Source organism: Plasmodium fragile (genome assembly GCF_000956335.1).
Source record: "Plasmodium fragile strain nilgiri unplaced genomic scaffold supercont1.119, whole genome shotgun sequence".
In the NCBI taxonomy this organism is placed as follows: Eukaryota; Apicomplexa; class Aconoidasida; order Haemosporida; family Plasmodiidae; genus Plasmodium; species Plasmodium fragile.
Window position 1 is genome coordinate 9472 of NW_012192699.1, and position 13119 is coordinate 22590.

The 13119-nt window shown below is 43.4% G+C and overlaps 5 protein-coding genes across 5 annotated transcripts; 1 reads left to right on the forward strand and 4 right to left on the reverse strand.

Moving 5' to 3' along the window:
• Nucleotides 1–1820: 1820 nt before the first annotated feature.
• Nucleotides 1821–5837, forward strand: AK88_05346 (uncharacterized protein; the record flags this gene model as incomplete). The annotated part of the gene is made up of 1 exon (XM_012482948.1): nucleotides 1821–5837. One exon carries the CDS (start codon nucleotides 1821–1823, stop codon nucleotides 5835–5837), a length of 4017 nt encoding a protein of 1338 aa, XP_012338371.1.
• Nucleotides 5838–6304: 467 nt separating this feature from the next.
• Nucleotides 6305–7717, reverse strand: AK88_05347 (uncharacterized protein; the record flags this gene model as incomplete). Its single annotated transcript, XM_012482949.1, has 1 exon — nucleotides 6305–7717. The coding sequence occupies one exon, from the start codon at nucleotides 7715–7717 to the stop codon at nucleotides 6305–6307; it is 1413 nt and encodes a 470-aa protein (XP_012338372.1).
• Nucleotides 7718–9604: 1887 nt separating this feature from the next.
• Nucleotides 9605–9988, reverse strand: AK88_05348 (uncharacterized protein; the record flags this gene model as incomplete). Its single annotated transcript, XM_012482950.1, has 1 exon — nucleotides 9605–9988. One exon carries the CDS (start codon nucleotides 9986–9988, stop codon nucleotides 9605–9607), a length of 384 nt encoding a protein of 127 aa, XP_012338373.1.
• A 658-nt stretch (nucleotides 9989–10646) lies between these two features.
• On the reverse strand, nucleotides 10647–10910 carry AK88_05349 (uncharacterized protein; the record flags this gene model as incomplete). The annotated part of the gene is made up of 1 exon (XM_012482951.1): nucleotides 10647–10910. The coding sequence occupies one exon, from the start codon at nucleotides 10908–10910 to the stop codon at nucleotides 10647–10649; it is 264 nt and encodes an 87-aa protein (XP_012338374.1).
• Nucleotides 10911–12285: 1375 nt separating this feature from the next.
• Nucleotides 12286–12794, reverse strand: AK88_05350 (uncharacterized protein; the record flags this gene model as incomplete). The annotated part of the gene is made up of 2 exons (XM_012482952.1): nucleotides 12286–12457; nucleotides 12712–12794. 2 exons carry the CDS (start codon nucleotides 12792–12794, stop codon nucleotides 12286–12288), a joined length of 255 nt encoding a protein of 84 aa, XP_012338375.1.
• Between the last annotated feature and the right edge of the window lie 325 nt (nucleotides 12795–13119).

A 13119-nucleotide genomic window follows, 5' to 3' on the forward strand; every position in this document is an offset into this window, starting at 1 on the left:
GTCTGCACAGGGAAAAAAAAAAAAAAAAAAAAAAAGCAAATGGCCAAGGAACAAATCAGCGAAGGAGCAAAAAGGTACGGACGAAAATATATGTTGTGCAAACCGGGAGTGTAGGTTTACTTGGTACCTGCCTCATGTAGAACGGAATAAAGCTGGGTTATGTGTACCTGTATACATGTGCGCGAATGCATGGCATACGTTTGGAAACCACATGTGCAGATGCGTGTGCTCGTCCAGGTGCAGGAAACACCATATCCCTTCCAAGGTGACCCCTTGGTGAAGTGGCCTCGCCGCAGCCAAACCGCTTTTCCACGGGGGGTTGGGTCGCCGCCATTTCTGTCTGCGCATAGCTATCCCCGGATTCGTGGCAACATATCCTGTCGTATGTAATTTTTTTTTTGTTTTCTTTTTTTTTTTCGGGGGAATCCCTACGAGACGGGAAAAGAAATATGGGGGAACAGGCGGGTGCACGACGGACGTGGCTGCCGTTATATGTGCACACCTACACGCACTGGATACAAGTTGTATGCCTCCCTCCGTTGGGGTGCAGATTGGTCGTCGTGGAAGGGGGAAGGAGGACGTCCACTCCGTTGCAGCAACTTTAATGGGTTACACGTATTACGTGTAAATGTACATTTTTGTGTTTATTTTATTTTACTATTTTTTTCCTGCTCCATCCCCATGTGCATGCCAAAGAGGAACTCGAACAATGGGGTCGACGGGGAGACGAAAGGTCGTGCCACCCGCACTTGCCATCATCACTCTCCGGTGACGTAGGCTGGGTGTGGGCTGCTCATGAAACTTGAATTCGTCTTCTCCCTCATATAGACCAAAAAAAAAGGATGATACATTAAACGAAGTGGAAAAAAAAAAAAAAAAAAAAAAAAGATACGGAGCGTACGTCAACCCAATTCAGTAAGTGGGTAATCCTATGTTGGTGAGAGATGACGGTGCTGTCGCTACCACATGTGGAGCACACGGAATGAAAGAGAGTCCCCGAGGAGGAAGCCCAAAAGGCCTTTAAAACTGCACGTGCACAGGGTGTGGCTCGCTTTTCGCAAGGATGCCAATATGGAAGCATACATATGTGCATAATATTTTTTTTTATATAATTATTGTACATGCGTGTAAATGCAAGCCGGGAGGAGCACATGATTTTTCCGCTGTAGAAGGGTTTGAACAATGTTGAGCCAAAAAAAAAACATGTAGCATTTTTTATTTGTGTTTCGCCTCTGCTCCATTTTCTTCCCACTTTAAAGGGGAAAAAAAAAAAAATAATAAACTTCGTCCGGTGTTAATATGCATCACCTTTCATTTGACAAATCAGCTGGATTTTTTTTTTTATTTACAAATTAACCCCTTTTCAGCTGCGTGTTCCACGTTTTTTTTTTTCATCCTTTAAACCCTTTAAGAGGAAATCACGTAGAATATTCTCATTCGTTTCAACAATGAAGAGATAAGTTATTGGGTGTGGGAGGCGGCTGCTGTACAAATATAAAAGAAAAAAAAGAAAAATGGATAATTAATTTTTTTATTTGTTCATCACATCAGTAGTACAGTTTCTCTACATGCGTACACACATTCGGTAGGCATATTTTTTTTTTTTTTTTCTGCAACACCATGGGTTGTGGAGTCCTGATGTTGCGTCGCCAAAGGAGGGGGAGACCACGAGCAAGTGCAGACATGCATATGTAAAAGGCATATGTTGTGCCCACATTTATTTATAACATATATGAACAGCGAGGACTGCACCAAAATGACGCGCAGTCCCCCTCCTCCTCCGTAATTCCGCGTTCTCTCGTCCAAACCCGTAACAATAAATGAAATTGAAGGTACTCGCGTCACACTTTATCCCCCGCTTCGCACAGTTAAGTAAAAAGAGCACCGCCCTTTATATAAGAAGCGCAAATGGACAACCCCTGCACCGTTGCGAAACTAGGGCATTTATATCCTCGAAGGTACTCATATCGAGGGAGGAGGACCCTGCTTCGAGCAAGCACATTAGGGACAATGTAACGTTGGGCAGTGATTCAACAGAGTTTGTGGGCGACTGGGGGGAGCAGGCACCCGAAGGGGATTCACAAACGCAGCACGCACAAGCGCAGCGCACAGAAACGCAACACACAGAAGCGCAACACACACCCCCTGAAGAGACACACACGGTGCGGCCCGATGGGGGGGCGAGGAACCTCGACGAGCAGGTCCTCAAGGAGCTACACAACTTAATAAGGTCGATTCAAAAATTAGACACAAAGAAGAAGCAACAAATTGTGAATTATATAAACACGTTAAATAAAAAATACTTAAAAAATGTACAAGGAGATATTGTAACCTTCTTTAAAAACCTGGACCAGTACATGGCGGCGAATGGTCTCCTCATGTGTGACCTTGGGGGGGAACAAGTGCTGAGTCACATCGAGGGGGTGCATATGAATCTTGGAGAGGACTGCATCCAGGGGTCAGGCACCGACGTGAACAGCCTGTTCGACTTGAACTTTATTAGAAAGGCGAAACAGGAGTTGTACGGGGAGCACATATACCCCATCGTCCAGGGGGGGAGGAGCGGTTCGCTTAGCGGGCCGCCACACGAAGCGGCCCACGAAGCGCCAAGCGAGGGGCCAAGCGAACGGCTGGACAAGCCGCTAGCCGACGAACCGCCTAACTGTGTCGAGGCGGGGAGCGAACCCCCCGAGGAAGACATTGTGAACGTGCGCAGGCAAATGCTAATAGAGCGGTCCTCATACCAAAAGGCCATCGAGGAAGCGGAAGAGTTTGTTTCAAATCTCCACGACCTGAAGAAAATAACTGAAATACGGGGGCTCTGCAAAATATACCTCAGTTGGGTAAACGAGCTGGAGAGGAGAATTGCAAACTACAAGCAAAAGCAGAAGCGGCGAGATGGAGAAGGTTGTAACGGTGAAGGGAGTACTGGTCAGATGACCTCCACCACCGCTTCTTTCACGGAGAGTAGTAGGAGGGGGTTACCAGAATTGGTAGAAGACAAACTGCTTGCCATCATTACAGTCAAGTGGACAATTCAATACACTTTCAACCCACACAAAAAAAAATATGCAAACAGCATCACCACTCAATCTAAGAACTTCGAGCAGGGGTATGCATACCAATCACTCTTCACCCACATCGCTATTAAAATCGGCCAGGAAATTAATAACGAGATGAACTTTCAACAGCTCGAGAGGAACAACCTACTGTACCGCTACGTAAAGAAGAACAAAGCCAACGCGTCCTTCTCACACTTTCAAAAGTATAGAATACTCTGTGACATTAGGAAGAAGCTTCAAGGTGGGAATGCAAAGGGTGAAGAAGTCATCGCAGGAGTAGTTGAAGAAGGTGCCCCTGAGGATGTCTCTCGCGACGATTTCCAACTAGTCCAGTGGAACTCACAGAAGAAGGCCGCAGTCGGAGGGCTCCTGCTCAAAATGCTCATGGACAGCGCAAAAATGGACGTCGACCTGAGTACGGCCAAGGAGGAACACAGGAATGAGTACAGGTATTACCTCCTCCTACACAAGATGGCCAAGGATAACGGGGAGAACTTGCACGCAGATTGCAAATATGAAAAAGAGTTGAAGTACGAGAAGTACTATGAGGAAGAGTCCAACTCGCTCGATTTTGTGGTCCTTGAACGGGGCAAGGGGAGGGGCGCCGAGGAAGGTACAGAGAGGGGAAAACAACGTAGGGGGAAGAAGAAGAAGAAGAAAAAAAAAAAGGCAAAGGAGGAGAAGGAAAGGTGTGGTAAGGATGATCAAGGTGGTGATAACGACATGGTCAGCAGCGCCAGTAACACCTTGCAGGGAACCAACAGAACGCGCGAAAACAACTTTTGCAAACGACAGAAGGAGAAACTAAAGAACAAGCAGGTAGTGCTATACCGATCGAGAAGAGACCCAAACAAGATAGAGCTCCCAGTGTTTATCCATTCATACATGTGGAGGAATGGTAGCTGGTACGGAGTCATACACATGCGTGAGTGTTGCGCGAATTATCTGTTAAACAACGCTATAAATTCGCATATCCCCCTGAATCACCTGCCAATGATAAGCAAGCCAAAGAAGTGGACCCATGCAGAAGGAGGAATGATTTTATTAAAAAATAATTTCATTCGCTGCAATGTGAAACCCCTGTTCAACATAGATGTGTGTAACCTGGAGCGAATAAAAAACATAGTGTCTCAAATAGGAAATGTGAGATGGAAAATAAATGAAGAAATTTTACACCTCATTGAATATGCATACTCGAATGGACTTACCATTGGAAATATTCCACGCAAACAAAATTATGATCTTCCAAATGGACCTACCGATATGGCCAAGAAAAATGTCGAGGACATTAAAAAATATTATTTGTTAAGGGAAGAAATTAGCAGACTGAATAAATGCCTGATCAGTGAGCGGCCTACCTTTTTACAAAAAATCGCCGTGGCAAAGACGTTGAAAAATTGTCCAGTGATTTATTTTCCACATAATATTGATTTCAGGGGGAGGATGTATCCGCTGTCACCCCACCTCCACCATATGAGTGATGACATTTGTCGTAGCTTAATTACCTTCCGTGATAAGGAGGAAATAGGGCCCAGGGGATTATTCTGGCTTAAAATACACCTGGCAAATAATTTTGGTAAGGACAAAATGAATTTTGAGCAGAGGATCAGTTGGGTCGATGCTAATCTGAGTAATATAAAAAGGCTTAGTGAAAACCCATTTGAACATATGGACTTTTGGAACATGGCCGAGAAACCTTGGCAAGCCCTCTCCGTTGCGATGGACATCACCAGAGCCATGCAATGTCCTGACCCGTCAAGGTATAAGAGTAACATCCCGGTACAGCAGGATGGTACATGTAATGGTCTTCAACATTATGCTGCCCTGGGTAGGGACTACGATGGAGGCAAGGCGGTCAACATCATACCATCTGATGAACCGCAAGACATATACACTGTTGTGTTAGAAATTGTGAAGAGTAAAATTAAAGCCGACTTGGATGGAACAGCTGTTGTGGCCTCCTGTACAGGGAAGGGAGCGGTACGTAGTAGTACTAATGCTACGTCCACTTCTGTCTCCACGTGCAGAGGAGACCTTGCACAATACTGCTTCCAATACGACCTGCTGAAAAGGAAAGTCGTGAAGCAAACCATCATGACCATCTGCTATGGAGTCACCTCAGTAGGAGCCAAGGATCAAGTGAAAGGAAAAATACAAAACATAATTAGCAAAGTGTTGGACAAAAATGTGATAAACCAATTGTCACAATACATAGCCAATTACATCTTCGAATCGATTAGCGAAATTTTTAAAAGAGCAATGATCATAAAGAAATGGTTTAATAATTTATCTAAGGTGACCAATGACCTGAACATCCCCGTCACGTGGTTGTCTCCTATAGGTCTTCCATGCGAACAGCCATACAGATTAGGACAAAGAATTTTAGTGAACACTCCTCTACAGTCAGTCAGTGTTATCTCGTATCAAAATAGCTTGCTTCATAAAAACAAACAGAGACTTGGCTTCCCTCCAAACTTTGTCCACTCCCTAGATGCTTCTCACCTGATGATGACAGCTGAAAAAATGATCCTTGAAAATAATTTTAGCTTTGCTGCTGTGCATGACTCCTACTGGGCCCACGCATGCAATGTAGACATAATGAACAAATTTATTCGAGACTCCTTTGTCACTCTGTACGAGGAACCCATATTACAAAACCTCTATCAGAGTTACCAGATGCGCTTGGGCAAGCACGCCTCCAGGATACCCGCGCCCCCGGAACAGGGCCACCTCGACGTGTCCCTCGTTCGGAGCAGCCGCTACTTTTTTAGTTGACCGCTTTCTCCGCACGCGTACACCGTCACACGCGTACACCGTCACACACATCTGCACAATCACCCTGATTATATGTGCAAATCTGCACGGGGCACCCCCATCCCCCCCCTTTTTTTTGTGTCTGCGTTAAGGAACCAATTGGGCGGCGAGCACAACAAAAGAAACGCCCGCCTTTTTTGAACATTAAAATTTAAATCAAACCAAACACGCCTAGCGCAATGTGCACTGCAGGCATTTTCTTGTTAAAAAAAAGAAAAATAAATAAATAAATAAAAAAAAAAAGGAAAAATGTGTTCCACATTGGGGGTATATGCCAAGGAGGACTTTTTTTTTTTTTCCCCACGTGGGCCTGTGGCCTCGGGGTAAAGACGGCGCAAAGGGAAGAAAAGCTCGCCCCTCTCCACCGCCTAACGGATTAGCCGCTTAACGGATTAGCCGCTTAACAGATTAACCGCTTAACAGTTGCGTCACCACGAGGGGGTGTTTCCAATGATGGCGAACTCGCGCACGATGTAGGGGTAGAGCAGGCCCTCCCTCTCGGGCTCGGGGTGCTTGGACAGAGCGATGGTGTAAACCACCTCGCGAATGTCGTCGATGTTCCCCTCAATAATTTCATCATTCGCATTCTTTAAGCAGTTAATTTGCTGCGTGTGGAAGGTAAAAATGAACCAGGGGGAACTCTCCTCCATTCTCTGCGCCCCCTTTAGTTCATGATTTTTGTATATCAACACATTTGTGTCCAAATACACTTTTTTTTTCTTCCTCTCGTTTATACTTGCGTTTAAAGAATTAAAAGCTGATTGCCCGCAATGCAAACGAAGCGTCTCTTCATCACCAATTAAATATGACTCCACGATGTGCTTCGAAATAACAAACTCAAATAAGTACATCAATTCAGACAATTTAAAATCCTTGTCATACGTTTTCATCTCCCTCAATGCTGCTGCCAATTCGGTCTCGCCAAATAATTTCCCCAAAATAGGATTTTCAAAAAAGTTGTTTAAAAATGGCATGTCTTTCAGTTTGCTTCCAAATTTATCCCACGCAGACTCCTGTGCCAATACGAGTTCACTGCTCTCGGGTTTGTCCTCCGCGATCTTCTCCTCTGGGCCCTCTCCACATTGTCTCCCTCCATTTACACTATCTGTGCTGGACTCATTTTGCAAGGGTCCCTTTTCTTCCATGCCGAGGTCATTACTGCCTGAAACGCCGCTATCCGCAGCGTTGTCCTTATTTTTTGCCGCACTTTTCTTGTACCGCCTGATGGCCATTTCCTGCCTCCACTTGTCCAGCTGCACAAAGGCGCTGTTCTTTTCGTTCCACTTGTCAGTCAGTTCTGTTACCTTGCTGCTTGTGCACAGGAGCAACTTGTGCAGAAGAAGAAAAAATTTCACACTAGCATTTTTGGAAAATCTGAAAATTGTGTAATTCTCAAAACAGTAGCGAATAAAATTGTTAACGTCATTGTAGACTAGCTTCACTGCTTCTTCATTTTTTTCTTTTATGTGCTTCAGCAGATTTATGTTGTCTCGAATTTTTTTTTTCAACTTCACCGCCTTGTGGTCGATTTCGGTTTTTTCCTTCAACTCCTTCAAGGCCTCTTGGTACTGCTTGTTTTCCTTCATGTCTTTTTTGACCTGCTCGATAACATTCTTCATAAAAGTTGAAAAGCATTTTTTGTTTTTCCCCGTAAGATGCACACACCCCTGCTGTGCATTTCTCCCTTCACTCCACAGGCTGTAGTCCGTGCCCTTAAACACATACTTATTATGATTGAAAATACTTTTCACTCTACATGTGGCCGAAACGAATCTCCTACACTTTGCGTTCTTGCCAAGGTTCTGGTTCACAAAAAACACGCTATTTAGAATACTCCTCATGGTGCGTCTCGCCTTGGGTTCTTGCTGCAAGCGCCCGCAAGTGTACACATGTAAAATTAACTAATTTACGCAAGTGCATACACATATGAGCGCACTCTTTTTTTTTTTTTTTACGACGGAGAGAGTGGGGTCAAGTAGATAGGCTGACCAACATGCGGACGGGGCACATGAACTACCTGGGCATGCCATACGACCGACATATTTCTCCTGTTGCACAGGTGTATATGCGGTCGGTCTGGAAAACGGGGACAAAAAAAAAAAAAAAAAAAAAACACAAAAAAAAAGTACGCAAAATGGATAGTGCCAGTATACAGAGAGGTGCGTATTTTTATATGAATATGAAGGTGGGCGCTCTCCCCTTGTGCTACGTAAAACGACGGTATGCAAATTAATAGGCAGGAGGGCGCCTCTCTTTTTCCCCCTGAGAGAAATTTCACCGCTTTATAGGCTAATTTGCCCAGCAGAGGGAGTTCACTCTGCAACGTCGAACTTTGTCGCCAGCGCTGCGGTTACTTTTATAGATGCAAAAACATACACGTACGAAACCATGTACAGTTTCATATGCATTTTTCCACTCCTGAATGAACGTACAAAAAAAAAAAAAAAGGGGTACTCTTTTTTGGGGTGAAAAAAAAAAAAAAAAAAAAAAAAAAAAAAATTCCACCTCACATCATTTTGCAAAGAACCATAAAAAAACAACACTCTCCTCTACATATACCCTTCTCGTCGATTACTTTAGAGGTTCGTGACAAGGTTGGCATTTTTAAGCGGACTTCGCCAGGGCAAAAATGGGAGCGACCTGAATTTTTTACACGGGTGTTTTTCCATATGCACGTTGTTTTGCGCAATGTTAAAAGTAGGCCATTTGAACGCGAGCGAAAATTTGAACCCAAGTTTATGAACGAATAAATGAATGCGCAAAACAGCTGGAGAAAAAAATATTTAAGCTGCAATGGAGGCACAACACGTTAATCACAAGCCCAACTTGTTCGTTCCGCCTGTCGTTATGTTCACAACTCCTTGCGTTAAAAAGGCACGCACCCAGTTTGAATATAAATTGCAGTGAAATGTTTACTTAAAAAAAAAAAAAAAAAGAACTTTTTTATGAGGAACGACAACGAAGAAGGGAAGGCTTTGTAGAGGGAAAAGTGCCCCTGCTTCCTGTTTGTATTAAATGGACGTAGTTTTTATGAGTTGTTGCGATTTTGCACAAATTGCACGAAGTGACTTCTTTGCGGTTGCGAACTTTTCCTCCTGCAGAGGGAAGGGCCATTAACGCGAAACGAGCCAAATGGACCACGGTAAAAGCAACTTAAAAACGTCGTTGTCATCGCCCGCACTTTCATTTCCACGTATGTGCGTACAATTTCGTTTCATCTTAAAAGAGCAAATGGTGGCCATTTCACACAATGAAAGAAAAAATCCTTCGATCTGCGGTTTCACACGTGCAACAGTTGTTAAGCGAAATATGTTGCAGTGATGCGAAAGACGAAGTGGTGTGGTGTGTTATCAGTACGCAACGATACACCCCACGAAAATACACACAGATATGAAGCTGAAATGCATAAAATGACATAAAAATAATGTGAAAAAAAAAAAAAAAAAAATTATGAACTGTTCAGGTAAAAACATATATTAAAATGCGAAAGACAGTATATAATTGGCTAGCTATTACGATGGGCAATTTTTTTTTTCCTACTTTTTTAAAAAAAACGCGGTGTTGAAAAGGCATTTATATTTATGTTCATGGTTATGTGACGAGGTCAAATGCCGAATTGGCAAGGATCCATCCTTCCTCAGCTCAGTTCTGCGCACTTATTCTTCTTCCATTTGTTCCCTGCACTTCATTCGATTCATGTTCATCCCCCTGCTACGCCGCACGCAGCCCTACCTTTTCATAATTTTGCGACCTCTGCCCCTGCCCTTTCCCCCGGCCTTCACCTTGTCCTTGCTTGCATAGCCCTTATCCTTGGACGTCTTCTGTTTGGGCGTGTCGTCCACCAGCAACGTGTCGAGCGGGAGACTATCGGAGAGAATAAAATACCTTATGTTATTCCCCCTGATCGTTACATGATCCAGCGACAAAAACTGCTTTGTATTAACATTATACTCACCGACATTCTTGTTTTTAATTACGACTTTAACGTTCTTCATATGTGTATTCATTCTGATGTCCACCCCCGTTATGATCCCCGTCACGAGGGTCCCGTTCTTTAACTCTATGGTGACATTTTCGTTTGTTAATTTCATTAAGAAGGTCACCAGTTTCATTGTCGCTGAATCTGGGGGGGGACTAACTGGGGAGTACGCTCGAGGGCGGTTACTGACGATGTTCCCGCTTAGAAGGGTGTTGTACTTGGAAGATACTCACTTGCGCGATCCCAATTTATAACTTGCGCTCAATCGGTGTATATATTTCACCTCACCACGGACACTATCTCTCCCTTTCTTCTGCTTCGATTACAACGTTTCTCGATGCCGCGACTTCGCATGTGGGGTGTCACCAAATGGAGGAAACTACCCATGGGTCTTTGGAATCTTTAACCACTAGCGCATGAGCGAGGATTTTTCCCTCTACATGCTTCGTTAAAGTCTGCTTAAGAATGCGTGAAGATTTGTCTGGCGAGAAAACACCGCGTACTACGTTAAAACTGTTTAAAAGAAAAAGAAGCAGCTGCCTTCCTTCAAGAAGCTCTCCCTTCTTCAAGAGCTTCCTTCCTCAAAAACTTCTCCTTCAAAGCATTGCAGATTTTGGTAGGCCTCACTGTGGTTTATAAATTTTTACTAGCAATATTTTTACATTCGCAGGTCAGGCAAAAAAAAAAAAAAAAAAAAAAAAAAACGTAACATACATTTGTGCGTACGAGAGGGGGACACGACACAGACTTCAAACCGTATGAATTCCTTCCACAATGTATGTCTCATCCCCTCAGTTCAACTTACCATTGTTGGAGGTGCTTGACTTTTCTGTTATCTTCACATGAATTGTAATAGGGATGTTAAGAAAGCTGTCCTTGGAAGCGCTGGAAGCATTTTTCATGTTCGTTTCTCTGGTCATCCCACTCGTACTTCCAGACCCATCCTTCCTACTGTCATATCCGGATGAACTGGGCTTGCCATTCAAAAGCAAGTCCTTGTAATAATGACTTAAATAATCCTCCAGCCTTTTTTTGTCATCAAGAATTTTCCCCATATATATGAACCGAACGTTCAATTCTGCAAAAAAAAAAAAAAAATTCAAGTGCACACACGGTGGAGGGATGGAAGTAAAAAATAGCTAACCTGCACTTCAACCAGAAAAAAAAAAAAAAAAAAAAAAAAAAAAAAGAGAGAAAGTTAAGAAAAAAAATAGCAAAAGTTAACAAAAAAGAGAGAAAGTTTAGGAAGAAAAAAGAGAAAGTTAAGGAAAAAAAAAAAAAAAAATGATGAGCAAAAAAGCTTTGCCCAAGTGTATATAGAACGAACACCTGAAGTGCGACAGATGTTTTCCCAACATTCGCTGCAAAAACAGCCCTCCCCCCCCCATGGGCTGTTCCACGTTGATACTTCTCCTATTCAAAAGGCATGTTTGAAAGGAGTGGCATCAGGAAAAAATGCCATGTGTAATATGACCACTCCTGCATGGAAAATTAAAAATGTGGCCTGCACATGTGGACAACCACCATTTGCCCATATAAACACCAGTACGACAAGCACCCCTTGTTTTTTGGGGGGAACCTCTCAATTGAAATGGCAACACGATTGGCATTGTTCCTGCATGCTATGCTATACCCTTTTGTCAGAGCACTCCACACGTGTTTGGCCATTACACGCAAAAGGTATCCTCCATGTTGAATAACCCTAAACCGTCCTTTCCATACCAAGGTTGTTTATTTTCCGCAGAAGGAAATATACGTACCTATGCGCACTACACTCCTGCGTCTGTACGAGGAGAGTAACGGATACGAACGTTTAAGCAGCTTATCGGAGCGCTTGCCCAAATGTGAACAAGGCCCCCGTTTCGTCCTGCGCAGTGTAAACGACATACGTTTTAGCCTGGACAAAAAAATAGCGAGGCTAGGAGAAAAAAAAAAAATTTAATAGGCATAAACAACACCCACCGCTACACATACCAACAACGTTAATAAAAATGAACAAGCAGGAGTAACATTTGGGATGATGATAAAAACTACCCTTCCTGTTACCTGCGCACATTGTGGTATGATATAGGTGTACGTCGATATGGTTACTTGGGGGAAATACACGAATGAGCAGAAACGTCCAGCTTGTGCAAACACGTTGTTTCATTACATCATTTCATTTGCGCATCGGATCCTCTAACCACAAAAAAAAAAAAAAAAAAAAAAGAAAAAAAGTTTCCATCATGTCCCCCCAATTCATACTTCTCCTTTTACACGCCATTATTATAATGGTTGTGCATTTGCGTTCTTCTGCCCTCTACTAATAAACCTTCAATGGGTTGTTCGATATATACTGGAGGTTGCTACTTCGGGAAAGGCTCATGGCAAATTATGGTGATTTAATCGCTGAAGGTAACTTCTTTTCCATGGGTGTACTCCACCACCCGCTCATGACTGCGCATTTAACAGCTTGTTGTACTTGTCCTCGTCGATGACCCCCTTATCCTTTAACTTGCCCAAGTGGGACTTGTAAAAATATGAGGGGGTGTAGTGCCGCACGGAGAAGTCCGGCTGGTGTGACTTTATCAGGGCCGCTGCACCTAACATAAGACTTAGGAAGCTGCACTCGGGGAAGAACGAATAAAAAAAAAAAATGAAGCGTTATAATGGGGCAAATATTGTATGATGAGACAGACACATGCGGGTAAAATACGACACAAGGGTCCACGTGAGGGTAAAGCGGTTACATTACCCTCAATATGTATTCGCCCTTGGGATACTCCACCTTTGGTTAAGGCCGCTTTACACACACGCGGTGTATTCGATGGTCACATTACCACGCAGCCACTGCGCGCACTCTCATGCTCTGTTCACCTGTAACGCCGTAAGAATTTCACTCGGTCCTTCGAAAAGTTGGGGAAATGTTTGAAAATTTCTTCCACGGGGATGAAAACCATTTTTGCGTGACTGTTTGGGGGGTGGGAAATAAGAGAAGAAAAAAAAAAAAAACAAAGGAAAAAAAAAACAGGGAAAAATGTTACATGCACATTTCATTTACAATTTACATGTACACGTTATTGTGAATTAACCCTTAGCGAGAGGGGAAGTATGCTCCAGGGGCATCATATAACGAAGCGACGGTTTGCGCTTGGGGAACTGACTGATTAAGCCGTAGAGTCATACAAGATTAAACGATACGCTCGAAAAGGAATTCTCAAAATATGTTGTGCAAACACTTGGAGAGAGGGACGCTGTTTGGCATGGCAAAAAAAAAAAAAAAAA